At 39.9% G+C, this 15,035-nt stretch overlaps 1 protein-coding gene across 2 annotated transcripts in view; it reads right to left on the bottom strand.

Annotated features, from left to right (window-relative positions):
- The window catches only part of FAM131A (family with sequence similarity 131 member A), a 270,102-nt gene that overhangs the window by 38,983 nt on the left and 216,084 nt on the right, over positions 1-15,035 (bottom strand). Inside the window, exon 2 of one of the 2 annotated variants that reach the window (XM_053710347.1) lies at positions 6,532-6,656. The exons of the other annotated variant lie outside the window; for it this stretch is intronic. Coding sequence (XP_053566322.1) covers positions 6,532-6,656 — 125 coding nt within the window. The remainder of the gene's footprint in view (positions 1-6,531; positions 6,657-15,035) is intronic. 2 annotated transcript variants of the gene reach the window in all.

The raw sequence follows: 15,035 nt of genomic DNA, 5'->3' as shown, positions 1-15,035 counted from the left end.
ATTGTAATAATTATTATATAGTGCTTTTTTATCCCCAAGAGGACTGAAAGAGCTTAGTGCACTGACCTTGGGAATAATTGTCTGTGTATGACAGATGAAGGTTGTCACATAAATGCCAACAGAAGGGTTCACAGTTTATTGCATCAGAGGCATAAAAGGTTGAGTAGGATTCATACTTGCAATCCAGAGGTTTAACCAGGTACTGCAGCTGACCATTTAACCAGCCATGCTACCTCGCTGGCCCATAAGTTGACAACAACAAAAAAAGGGTTGTCACGCTATATTTGTCATATCCTAGCTGGGATGGTGACCTCCAGAGCTAGGCATAATACTGGGGTGGACTACAGAGACAACAAACACTATGCTAAGAGGGACCACAACTAGATGACCAGCTGTCCTACAGCATAAATTGTCACTGTGACAAATTGGCCGATGTAAAATCAAGTAGTTGTTGGGTATAGTAACCTTGGCAGGCCTGTCTCCTGGTAATTTAGTCCTAATGATCATTATAATACTGTAGAGAGAATTACACTGCTAGAAAAGCTTTGGTTGCTCTGGGGAAACTCTTCCCAACTTAATTCACATGCAGTTGATTTATCAGTGTTAAACAGAGAAAAGCATTTAGTTGAGCCAATTTTGTATATTTATAAATAGTGTGATTTTCTTTTCTGTCAACTACTATAAAAAGCTGTAAAGAATAACATTCAGCAGTGTATTTGACGACCAATACAAAAATAAGACAATTCAGTTTCTTAATATGATCTTCAGTGGTGGTTATACAGCCTTTACGCCAACTGAATTATGAAGAAGTCTTTGGGAAGACTCCTCTTTCCTCGTTCTGTACTTTTATAGTCAAAATATGAGCTATTTATGAATGTCACCATTTCCTCAAAATTATGGGGAGAAAATATGTGCACAAAGAGGCATTTGTGTTAGAAGTTTGATAGCATAAGAAATCTACAATTCTAGAAATATCAGCTGTGAAATGCCAAGATGGATCTAAGCATCACCTCAGGGATTCAGCAATACTTTCTGGAATAACAGTAGCCGGCATGGACTGGACAGCCATAGGACTTATTTGCTTGGAAATTAGCCCACACTGTCTGGTTACCTGGTTCTTGCCCAATATTCTATTTGTTTTAATCTACGGCTAAAATATCACATATAAGTTTTTTTTGTTTTTTATTAACACATAGTCACTAAAAAATAGCAGTGATACATATCATTATTAAATGTAAGCCTCTGTCCCTTTTTAAAAACTCAGAAATCATCACTTTCCCTTGACCTAAAATGTAAGTACTTACTACAGTATCGCCTCTGCTTTGACTGTGGGTACAAATGTGCATAAAAGAAAATATGTGAAATACTTAAAACTGTACTCTAACAATGTATAAAAAAAGAAAACCAAGTAAGATAATAAACATGTGCTTGCCTGCAGACAATCCAAAGCTAATGGTGGTGTTAGATCAAAGGATTGCTGATTTTAGCGCCATAAAAAAGAGCGCAAGGTAACAATTTAGTATTTGTATTTATTATAATTATTAAAAAGAAAGAAACAGCAGGTGTTAAACATTTATATGTGATGATGTGTCCCTCTGACACAGATGAATTAAGCACCTGCAGCTGTGACTACTTGCTCATTAGCTATTTATACAAGCCTCTTCCTGACTGTCCATGTTCTGACATTAAAGCCATTCAGTGTCCTGTGATCCTCACCTATTCACTGTGTGCCAGTCCCATTGGCTGGATTCCTGGTTTCCCCTTGCCTGCAGCTCAATTGGACCTCTGCTTTAGACTGACTATGTATCTTCCTCTTTCCATTTGCAAACCTCACCTCGGATCTCAGTATGTGTATCTGTGTAAAAATGTGAATGCATTTTGGCTTCACAGTATTCCCTTAAGATTGTGATTTGAATGTGGAATTTCTATATTTTATGAGAAATTATAAGAATCTAGTGATGCAGCCCTGCTCAGAGACTGTCACTACCTATTTGTGTGACTGCATATCTAACGTCCAGTCATTTGGTGCTGCCCTGCTCAGAGACTACCTATTTGTGTGAATGCATATCTGACGTCCAGTCATTTGGTGCTGCCCTGCTCACAGACTGTGACTACCTATTTGTGTGACTGCATATCTGACGTCCAGTCATTTGGTGCTGCCCTGCTCAGAGACTGTAACTACCCATTTGTGTGACTGCATATCTGACGTCCATTCATTTGGTGCTGCCCTGCTCAGAGACTGTGACTACCTATTTGTGTGACTGCATATCTGACGTCCATTCATTTGGTGCTGCCCTGCTCAGAGACTGTGACTACCTATTTGTGTGACTGCATATCTAACGTCCATTCATTTGGTGCTGCCCTACTCATAGACTGTGACTACCTATTTGTGTGACTGCATATGTGACGTCCAGTCATTTGGTGCTGCCCTGCTCAGAGACTGTGACTACCTATTTGTGTGACTGCATATCTAACGTCCATTCATTTGGTGCTGCCCTGCTCAGAGACTGTGACTACCTATTTGTGTGACTGCATATCTAACGTCCATTCATTTGGTGCTGCCCTGCTCAAAGACTGTGACTACCTATTTGTGTGACTGCATATCTGACGTCCATTCATTTGGTGCTGCCCTGCTCAGAGACTGTGACTACCTATTTGTGTGACTGCATATGTGACGTCCATTCATTTGGTGCTGCCCTGCTCAGAGACTGTGACTATCTATTTGTGTGACTGCATATGTGACGTCCATTCATTTGGTGCTGCCCTGCTCAGAGACTGTGACTATCTATTTGTGTGACTGCATATCTAACGTCCAATCATTTGGTGCTGCCCTGTTCCACAACTGCTTCTGCATCAGCCCTCTGAGCAGAGTCGGCCTTCAGTTTATTACACAAGACATTAACTGGCAACATCTTGGCACAACAGGAGATGCGCTATTACAATATACCAGTACTACATCCAACCTAGTAAACTAAACCTCTGGCTGCATAATCCTATCCGTTTAGATAAACTGTTAATTTCCAGTCAAATTATTTATTTTGTAGCCTCTCTGTGTTTTCACTCTTCTGTGTATTTCCAATCTTAATGTACTGCTTCTTGTCTGGTGAACTGCTGGACTTGCATGCTCTTTCTGCATGACAGGTATGAGATCGCTATCAGAAAGGATCTATGTTTTGATTATGAACATTCCAGTTCTCTAACCTGGTACCTACTGTATTCAACCTAATTCTGCTAGACTAGTCCGGGTTCTAATCTGTGCACATGTGAAGATGCAATAATTCTTACTCTTTGAACATTCGCTTGATGTAAACAAGATAAAATCCTGACACAATTTTGAAACAACCAAGAAAACCATGATGTCAGAGTCAGGAAAACTGCCCTGACTGCTAGAGTCAGTTTCAGGATTACAGACTACCCCAAGCAAACAGACCAGATAGGCTCCAGGAAAAATCCCATCAGGATAATGTGTCTTTCATCAGCTATCTATTGAGGGAGACCTGGAATAGTAAAACTGATATATTCAGAGACACATCCATGGAGTTGCTACTATCAAATCAATGGTAATCATGCAATCCTTAAAGGGATATGAAACCCAAACATTTTTCTTTCATGATTCAGACAGAGCATGCAATTTTGAGCAACTTTCTAATTTACTACTATTATCAATTTTTCTTCGCCCTCTTGGTATCTTTATTTGAAAAAGCTTAAAGGTAGGCTTAGGAGCCGGCCCTCTTTTAGTTCAGCACCTGGGTAGCGCTTGCTTATTGATGGCTACCAATCAGCAAGCTCTACACAGTTGCTAAACCAAAAATGGGCCGGCTCTTAAGCTTATATTGCTGCTTTTTCAAATAAAGATACCAAGGGATTGAAGAAAAAGTGGGTTTCATATCCCTTTAAATGAATAACAAATTATGATTTTAAGATTTCGAGTTTCCTAACAATATTATAAATATGTCAACTCTCATATTTGAGGAAAAAAACTGTACCAAGATGGCAAAACAAACAGTTAATGGTGCAAACAAGCCCTTAAATATATAATTTGGTTAAGCATATCCCTTAAAAATCATGTGTCACCATTAAATTGTGGATGGCTGCCAAGCACTTTAGCAGGATATCAGAGATAGGGTCACTGGTATCCCATAAATGATGAAAAAGAGGTTGAGATAGTAGGAAAGTTAGTGGTATATAATAGATAAAGTCCTGATGTCCACAATACACAAGGATGTAAACCCAGCAGTGAAGATCATATGATATCATGAGAGCAAATAACATTAGATAATTATACCAAAAAATACCACACTACTATTTCCTAAGATGTATTACCATTGCAAAATGATGTTTTCTATTTATCTAATTATCTATCTATCATGACACAAAAGTTATTGTATAGCCAATTAGCACATCAAGGCTTGCTTTTCCCCAGAAATATTCTGTATACAGTTACGAATGCACCAGAGAACGCTGGGTAAGATATGCAAACGAGATATACAATACCTCATTATTTTTGCTTCTAGTACTGTGTTTAACCACAGCAATCCTCTTATGTGGTTGGTGAAGCAAAATCAAAACACATTTCTGGACAGCTCATAACCAGAAAATAGATTTGATTTGCTGCTAAGTGGAGCTTATTTCCAGGTTGTTGTTTTTTGCTTTTGCCATGGAAATGAGGTTTACTTAGCAGCAAAGGCATAAAGCATGAGGTATTATATATCTCATTTACATATCTTACCCAGAGTCCTGTTTACAGAATACTTCTGGGGAAAATCAAGTGGGGATGCTTATATATAATGTATTTGGCCACATAGTTGTTGTATAGAGAAACCATACTGAGCTTGTGACCAGGGGGATTCACAAGCTTAAGCTATATATCTATCTCTTTATCTAAATATTATTCTGCCTTATACTTGAAATAAAATTGAAATCATTGCATATTATCCTACACCATTGTTAAAGAACATATTGCTATAAACAGAGATAAATCACACTGTTATTCTTAATACCTTATGAAAAAGTATAACATCACAATAAACTTAGATTATTATTATTATATTACCTTATCGCAAAGGAAAAGAACATCAATTATCTCTCTGCTAGTCAATTAGAGTTCAAATAATTATTTTAGTAAGCAAATCCTTCCATTTGCTATGTTGCCCTATTGGGCTGTGTACTAAGACTTTACTGTGTCACTTGAATAGGATAACATAGAAAATGAAGATATTTGTTCACTGGAAAGTTCTTGGTGAATTTAGATATTTCCATCTTTGTATCTATGTTCTGAATAATAATATACAAATTGCTCTGCAATGCTCTGACAGGGGGAGAGGGGGACTCAGTGTAAATCTCCAGTTTATGTCACACACAGTTTTTCTCAATAACAGGTGGCATCCCCCCCCTTTGTCTTTTCTTCCCACTCCCCTCAATAAACCACCCACCTCTTCTTTTGGATACAGCATCAACAAGGTAAATTTCTATGGAAACAACATGATGGAAAGAATCTCCCAGGTTACCAAGACAGTGAATACATTAACAAGAAAAATAATAAATATGGGGGTGCAGTATATAGCAATTTGAGTGGTTAGTCTTTTTCCTCTTTCCTTGCTACATTACTGTGTTCCAGCCTTTGCACCACGGTCATATAATTGTGTACCCCTGAGAGCCACTGAACAGAGAACACAGAACAGAGATGATTTAAGAGAAAACACTAAAGTATTAACCTAAAATCAATCTTCTTCCAATTTAGATGTTATCAAGTACATAGACTTATATTTACCAATCATTAAAACCAAAGAGGGATATAAATAAACACACACAATATCCCAGATAGAATTATATCCGGAACCAGTGAAGACTGCATTTATTTAGTGTATACCTCTAAGTATACACAGGATGCAGATTTTTAGTAGTAATCAGACTACAGGAACATTTCTACTCAACTTTAAATATTCTTATAGGCAGTTGGTTTTATTGTTTTTGGTCAGGGGTACTCATAATGTAAATTAAATAGTCTGCACTACAAAAAGTAAAAGTTTCCGGCTTTTACTTGATCCACACTACCCTTATCAGCATCAGTACAGTTTTTGTACTGGGGGAAATGAACATAAAATAGGTTTAACTGCCTTATGTTTAGATAAAAATGCTGGGATCACCTCTATGTAACCATAAAAAATCCTGATCTCTTTAATGCCATTGATTTGCCTTAGTTAAAATGAACTGTAACAAGCTTATTCCACCAGATACTGTTAATAGTTGGTGTTTTTATCTTGCAAATGCAGGTCATCTAACGGAAAAGGAAGTTATATTATGCTAAAAAATGGTTTCATGACACTATTGTCTTTATTATGTTAATCAATATTATTTGTCAAAGGTTAACATATGGCTTTATTAATATGGTGAGATAATTGCAGAGCATTGCGCAATAACAGCAGCCCTTCCCCTGCAGAGCATTACAAGAGAAGACATAATAGTGGATTTGCAGAATTTTACAGGGAGGGTTAGAGGTCAAGTTTTATTGTAAGAGAAGGTGTAAGTCACCTCCAGGTACTCCTGGCTCTCCGTAGGAACTCGCCGGTTAAACCTTCTCACAATTGACGATCTCTCCTGCTGGTAAAGGGATGCACTGCACCTCCCCTCACGCCACTCCACACGCAGAACATCCACTGTAGGGAGATGCAGGGATTACTGAGGGCATGCTCATATAATTACATTCCCAGGCCAGGACATGGTGACTCCGTCTAGTAATTGGAAACTGTGACACTTCAAGTATAAAGTTATCATGTGACAAGCTTAGGCTGTAAAAAGTCTGTGACACTCCTTGTGCCAGGGTGGGCAGTGATCTTGCTTAATTAGGGGAGGAACTGTCATTCTTCAAGTATATGGGAAAATTGTAATTAGATAGCAATAAAACCAGGACACGGGGAAATAGTCACATTTACAGATAGACAAGAGGCACATAGTTGTAAAGGGAACAGTGTCACTTAAAAGAAATTGGGGGAAAAAAATTATATTTTGAGGTTGTGCAAGCCATATTGGAGATAATGACAATTTCAGGATACACTAATAATGTGACGCTTAAAGCATATGGGAATATAGGGATTACCCCTTGTCATAAGATGAAACTGACAATTCTATGACATTGAAATAAAGTTACACTGTAAAGGAAAAGGGAGTGAGCTATTCACCCAGGACATATAAAGATAGTGTCACTCCCAGGATAAAAAGAAAATGAAAAAGAGTCTGGCAGGGAAGATAAGTACAGTTGAAACATCATAGATTTTGCATGCATCTCATGTAAACGTGAGCATACAATACATATGTATCAGTGCAATGCAAACATATGTGTTTTGTGTGTCAGTGGTATATGTACTTTAGTGCGACTAAATGAATAGTATTAGATGGGCATCACTCTCTGTGTCAGGTTTGCAAATGCTGCGAGCATTAAGTTTACATCTCTGGAATACTAACTTTAAGGTATCCCAGGTGGACGAAATAAGTCTTCATTTTCTGTACATCCATGTAAGATGCATGTTTATTTAGTACTATAGTATAACTTAAAGGGACACTGTACTCAAAAAGTTTTTGTCATCCATATTAAAATTTAAACCTATAGGCACTTGCTATAAAAATATAAAGTTTAAACTGAAACAAATATACAAGCATCGGTTGACAACTTCTCACTCATTTCTGAAAGATTAGGTTATAGCCACTTAGTGAATCAAGAAGCTTCAACAGATTACAAACTGTATTTAGCAGTAGATGTTTAAGAAAAGGTGTAAGAAGAACATTTTTTATATAATGGATATTTTATATATTGTAGAGAGAAAATATATAATTTAAATATAATCAACAACTTATTTTTAAAGGGCAATTATAGTGGTAAAATGACATGCTCTAGTTTGTTAGAGAATGTCATTTTATCACTAACGGTGCTGCAACTCAATGTGCTAAAACCCCCACAAAGGGGTCAAACACATAGTTAAAGTACCGTTTAGGAACCACAGAGCACTGCTAGTCCAAGCAGAAATGCTGATCCAATTAGCAGCTCTAGTTGCACGACCCAGTTGTGAAAGAAGTATGGAAGGTGCGCGCCTATTAAAGGGAGAGTTTCAGTTCCTTTACGCTATTAAACCATAACTATAATTGGAGATCATTCAAAATGAAATATAGGTTATTTACAATTGGTCATTTATGGCTGGATAGGGTGGACATTTAAAGTAACTGATAATAGGAATACAGAATAAAGGAGGACAATTCAATCATTCTGAATGAAGAATGAGTGGTTTGTAGATGAAAAATAAAATAGAAATATATTTATTTAATATTATTCTATGGTAAATCCCATTTCTTGCTCAATCTTTTAACTGTATTTTTCAAACGAAATAACCATACCCTATAACTGAATAAAAAAAAACCCACTAACCATATCCATGTTAAAAAGGGTTGTGCATCAGAGGAATCGGATGCCCCCGAATGTGGAAGGCGGCACCGCTCGCACAGGCCTAATGTTAAGGACACACACTGCTCATCTGCCGAATTAAAAATGTAAATAAACTAATACAAGGACATAACAGACAAAATTGTATGACTGAAACTGGTTAAGCTAAATTTAAAACAGCAGGTTTAAAAACGGTTGTGAATTTCTAATTGTGCTTTTATACAGGTCATCCCTAAATGCAGGTAGTCAGCTGCCTCAGGCTGAAAAATAAAGATGAACTATTTAAATGCACATTTAACCCCTACACATTTTACATTTTACTAATGTAAAGCTAAAGTAACATATAGCATGAGGGAAACTAAAAATACAGCTGAGATACAAAACTATTATTATTAAATTATTTGTGCTGCAGTTTTGATTGGTCAATACAATTAATTAGATATCAAAGTGTAGAATATATAACCTCTTACTAAGAACAGATATGTTTATGGGAGGAAGTGTTCATGTTAGTGATGACATGACGGGGTTAAGAGGTCTGGAGGGGTTGGGGGAAAAAGAGAAAAACAAGTGGTAGAAGTAAGAAAGCAGAAGAAATGGTAGTAGTAGTGAAGTAAGTGAGGAACAGCCCTTCTGCCTCTGGACAACACTACTCACGTCCCTCCCTGAAAACCCTGCAGCATGTATAACTCATAACTGTCTAGAAAAACATAGCTGAAAAAGCGTAAACCAACAGCCACTCAAAAATATGTGGGAAAGTCTAAGAAGGCAAAATCTGATCAGAAAACACATGGTGGATGGAGGAAACGTTTAAGAGGGTGCAAAAGGGAAATAGCTTACAAAAAGATATGCTAACTTGAAGTCAGATGTGGACATGCAGATATCGTGCCCTCTTTCTATTGTCACTATCAGTATAAGTAGTGGCTGCACAGTGGCAGTCTTTAAGATCTAGATATTGCATATGTAATATGAAAAAAATGGAAACCGCTACCACGAGTGCTGAGCCTGGTTTACTTTCATACCGACTGGCTATGAAGAATATTAGCCCATCTCAGCTGACTTCCTTTCTTGTAAAGGTTTATGCGACAATCCTGTACCATCATCTACTCAAAACAAATCTACCTCCACCTTGTATATTACCTCTGTCTTTCAACAACAACAAAAGTTTACTCTCTACTTTCAATGCCTTTACCTCCCTCCAACTGATTCAAACCCTTAAAGGGACACTGTACCCAAAATTTTTCTTTCGTGATTCAGATTGAGCATGGCATTTTAAGCAACTTTCTAATTTACTCTTATTATCAAATTGTCTTCATTCTCTTGGTATCTTTATTTGAAATGCAAGAATGTAAGTTTAAATGCCAGCCCATTTTGGGTGAACAACCTGGGTTGTCCTTGCTGATTGGTGGATAAATTCATCCACCAATAAAAAAGTGCTCTCCAGAGTACTGAAACCAAAAAAAGCTTAGATGCCTTCTTTTTCAAATAATGATAGCAAGAGAACGAAGAAAAATTGATAATAGGAGTAAATTAGAAAGTTGCTTAAAATTCCATGCTCAATCTGAATCACAAAATATTTTTTTTGGGTACAGTGTCCCTTTAATGATTTCAAAAAGCAAAACTGACACCATTAGGTAAAGGTTTATAAATTTCACATTTAAGGACCTCCAAAAAACAAATTATGCTTACCAGATAATTTCCTTTCCTTCTGTATGAGGAGAGTCCACGGCTTCATGCATTACTTGTGGGAATACAGAACCTGGCCACCAGGAGGAGGCAAAGACACCCCAGCCAAAAGTTTAAATACCTCCCCCACTTCCCTCATATCCCAGTCATTCTGCCAAGGGAACAAGGAACAGTAGGAGAAATATCAGGGCATAAAGGGTGCCAGAAGAAAAAAACTAAAATTTAGGTCAGCCCAACGGAGAAAAAACGGACGGGGGCCGTGGACTCTCCTCATACAGAAGGAAAGGAAATGATCTAATAAGCATAATTTATGTTTTCCTTCTTAATATAAGGAGAGTCCAAGGCATTATTCATTACTTGTGGGAAACAAATACCCAAGCTCTAGAGGACACTGAATGAAAACGGAAGGGCAAAAAGAGAGGTGAACCCTTATTCTGAGGGCACCACAGTCTGCAAAACCTTCCTCCCAAAAGCTGCTTCAGCCGAAGTAAAAAACGTAAAATTTGTAAAATTTTGAAAAGGTATGTAAGGAAGACCAGGTAGTCACCCTACAAATCTGCTCCATAGAGGCCTCATTCTTAAAGGCCCAAGATGAAGCCACAGCCCTAGTTGGAGCCGTAATCCTCTGAGGAGGCTTATGTCCCGCTGTCTCATATGCCAAACGAATAATACTCCTCAACCAAAAAGATAAGGAAGTGGAAGAGGCCTTCTGCCCTCTACGCTTCCCAGAATAGACAACAAACAAGGAAAATGTCTGTCTAAAATCCTTCGTAGCTTGAAGATAGAATTTCAAAGCTCGAACCACATCCAAATTTTGAAGTAAGCTTTCCTTCGGCGAAAAAGGATTAGGAAAGAAGGAAGGGACCACAATCTCCTGATTGATGTTACAATCAGAAACAACCTTAGGATGAAAACCCAACCTAGTATGAAGAACAGATCCTTATCAGCATGAAAAACTAGGTAAGGAGGCTCACATTGCAAGGCCGCTATCTCAGAAACTCTGTGTGCCGAAGCAATAGCCAATAGAAAAAGAACCTTCCAAGATAGTAATTTAATGTCAATCAAATGCATAGGCTCAAATGGAGCCCTCTGCAAAACTTTAAGAGCCAGATTTAAACTCCAAGGAGGAGCGCTATGTCTAAACACAGGCCTGATTCTAGAAAGAGCCTGAACAAAAGACTGCACAACAGGAAGCTCAGTGAGCCTCTTGTGCAATAACACAGATAGAGTCGAAATCTGTCCCTTTAGGGAACTCGCAGAAAGGCCCTTCTCCATACAATCTTGCAGAAAGGAAAGAATCCTGGAAAACTCAAACTTATGCCAGGGGAATCCACGCTCTTCACACCAGAATAAGTAGGTCCTCCACACCTTATGATAGATGCGACAAGTAACTGGCTTTCGAGCTTGAATGAGAGTATCAATCACTCTCTCAGAAAAAACTCTCTTGGCTAGGACTAGGTGTTCAATCTCCATGCAGTAAGCCTCAGAGAATCTAGATTTTGATGAACAAAAGGACCCTGTTCCAGCAGATCCCTGCGACAAGGTAACCTCCATGGAGGAGATGAGGACATCCCCACCAGGTCCTCGAAGCACATCCTCCGCGGCCACGATGGAGCAATTAGTATTGCCGAAGCTTGCTTCTGCTTGATGCGGGCCACTATCCAAGGGAGAAGTGGTAACCGTGAAAAATGTAAACTAGACTGAACCTCCAAGGCACTGCTAATGCATCTATCAGCTCTGCCTGAGGATCCCTGGACCGCGACCTGTATCTGGGTAGCTTGGTATGGAGTCTAAACGCCATGAGATCTATCTCCGGCGTCCCCCATCTGTTGCAAATCTCCTCAAACACCTCGGGATGGAGAGACCATGCCCCTGGAAGAAAGGATTGTCTGCTGAGAAAATCCACTTCCCAGTTGTCCACACACAAAATGTGGATCGCTGACAGCGAGCAGTTGTGGGCCTCCGCCCATTCCAGAATCCGAGATACTTCCCTCATTGCTAGGGAGCTTCTCGTTCCCCCCTAATGGTTGATGTAAGCCACAGAGGATATGTTGTCTGATTGGAATGTGATAAACTGGGATGAACCCAAAAGAGGCCAAGCCTTCAGAGCATTCAAGATTGCTCGAAGTTCCAAAATGTTGATCAGGAGGAGAGATTCCTCTCGAATCCACAGGCCCTGTGCCTTCCTGGCAACCCAAACAGCTCCCCATTCTGATAGACTTGCGTCCGTAGTCACAATCTCCCAGGATGGTCTCAAGAAGGATGTCCCTTGGGACAGGTGATCTGGACAGAGCCACCAAGAGAGCGATTCTCTCGACCGATTGCCAGAAAAATCTGTTGTGACAGATCCGAGTGGTCGCCGTTCCACTGGCTCAGCATGCACACCATGAGTCCAATTACCTCCATACACCGGGCCACAGATGGTCTTAAGGAGGTCTGTAGGGCAAGACAATTGGAAGTTAGCTTGTAACGTCTCTGGTCTGTAAGAAATATTGTCATGGATATGGAGTCTATTATCGTACCCAGGAATTCCACCCTGGTACTGGGAACAAGAGAATTCTTTTCTAAGTTTATCTTCCATCCATGAGCTTTTGAAAGGTCCTCTGCCAACCGACAGGATGGAGCCTGAACCAGGATGTCGTCTAAATATGGCGCTACTGCTATTCCTCTGGTTCTCGCCACTGCGAGCAGAGCCTCCAGAACCTTCATAAAGACTCTTGGGGCAGTAGCTAGACAAAACGGAAGTGCAGCAAGCTGGTCCAGGAACGCGAATCTCAGGAACTTGAAGTGTTCCTTGTGGATTGGAACGTGAAGGTAAGCATCCTTCAAGTCTATCGTAGTCATGAACTGTCCTTCCTGAACTAAGGGCAGAATGGACCTTGTCATCTCCATCTTAAATGATGGGACACACAGGAACTTGTTTAAGCACTTTAGGTCCAGAATCGGGCGAAAAGTTCCCTCCTTCTTTGGGACCACAAAAAGGTTTGAGTAGTATCCCAGACCTCTTTCTGCTAGAGGTACTGGTACAATTACTCCCAGGGAGGAGAGATCCCTCACACACCCTGGAAAGGTCTCTCGTTTTTCTGGCATTGAAGACAGGTTTGACAAGAGGAATCTGCCTCGGGGTGCATGAGATCTGAAACCTATCCTGTACCCCTGAGCTATGACATCACAGATCCAAGGGCACACCCCCCAGCCAAGCCTCCAAAAAGAGAGATAGTCTGCCCCCCAAACAGTACAGAGACGGATCGGGGGGCGCCTCATCATGCCGACTTTGACTTGGCGGGCTTCTTGTTTTGCTTGGATTTGGTCTGAGTCGGTCTCCAAGTTCTCTTGGGCTGATCAGGCTTCGCGGAGGGCTGCTGCCGTTGGGGTTTATCCAAACGAAAGGGACGAAAATTAGGACCTTTTCCCTTAGGCTTGTTCTTCTTATCCTGCGGCAAAAAGGCACCTTTGCCTCCGGAGACCGTGGACATGATTGAGTCCAGGCCTGGACCAAAAAGAATCTTCCCCTTAAATGGCAGGGAAAGAAGTCAAAATTTTGAAGTCATGTCCGCAGACCAAGACTTCAGCCAGAGTGCCCTACGTGCTAGAACTGAAAAACCTGACGCCTTGGCATTCAGGCAAATAATCTTCATATTTGCATCACAAATAAAAGAATTAGCCACTCTCAAGGCCTTAATTCTTTCCTGGATCATGTCAAGAGGACCTTCCACCTTGATCAACTCAGATAAAGAGTCGCACCAATAGGTGGCTGCTCCAGCCACAGCAGCAACCACCGCTGCCGGTTGAAATAAATTTCTAGCTTCTTATCCATGGGCTCTTTGAACGAGGAACTATCATCAAACTGGATAGTAGTGCGTTTAGCAAGCATGGAGATAGCGCCATCCACAACTCTAATTGAGAGTCCGGAACCGGGAATAATTTCTTAAAGGAAGAAGAAGGGGAAAAGGAAGAACCAAGTCTTTCCCATTCATTCTTAATAATATTTGCCATCTTTACGGGATAGGTAATATAGAACACAAATAATGGTATAAAATAATCCACTAAACAACTAAGGTAGATCAATAAAACCTCAAAATTGATAATAAACCACCGAATTTAAGAAACAATTAGCATAGTTGCGCCTAGAATGTAAACCTATACTAGGTAAACAAAATAGTCTAAAAATGGAATACTGTGGAGCATCTTTACGGGAACCGGGAAAGTCTGTGGTATAACCATGTCCTCGTAGACCTTATCTAGTTTAGGAATACAAGGTTCCTAAGGTAATTTTGGTTCTGGAACCTCTAAAGTAGCCAAGACTTCCTTTAACAGAAAGCTTAAGTGTTCAATCCTAAATCTAAAAAGTCTGGTTCCTCCGCAACTGGAGGCTTAGAGGCAGCAGATTCTGACCCAGAAAGAGCATCCTCTGAAGTATCAGAGGCGTCCTCATCATCGGATAGTTTTGTATCAAATAAATCCAATAAGTTAGTAGATGACTCCTGGAAAGGATAGCAATATTTGACCTTTCGCTTGCACTTAGCTGTGTGAGGTACTGAAGGCCGCAGACACTAATGTTTGTAGCTGTTCAGTAAAGTCTGGCAGAAAGAGGGCCACTCCAGAAGAAGGATTAGCAGTGCAATGGGAAGCTGCATGTGTAATAGGAGATGACATCATTGAACGCACCTCACGGGATGGAGACTCCTCAGAGGTGGACGGCTCAGTGGTACTAAACATATTTGTTTTCTTAGATAAAATTACTTTATCAAGGCACGTGGAACATAATTGAGCAGGCGGATATACCGTAGCCTCCTCACAATATAGACAGGTATTAGATTTAGGTAAAAAGGGAGTACCCTCCAACGCATTGTAAGATTGCGCTTGTAAGATGGACTATAGAAAAAGATAAATGGCACCATTATACCCCCAATGACTGGGG

The sequence above is a fragment of the Bombina bombina genome, chromosome 4 (assembly GCF_027579735.1).
Source record: "Bombina bombina isolate aBomBom1 chromosome 4, aBomBom1.pri, whole genome shotgun sequence".
In the NCBI taxonomy this organism is placed as follows: domain Eukaryota; kingdom Metazoa; phylum Chordata; class Amphibia; order Anura; family Bombinatoridae; genus Bombina; species Bombina bombina.
The sequence above is the reverse complement of the archived record's forward strand: the minus strand, read 5'-3'. Positions and strand labels throughout refer to the sequence as shown.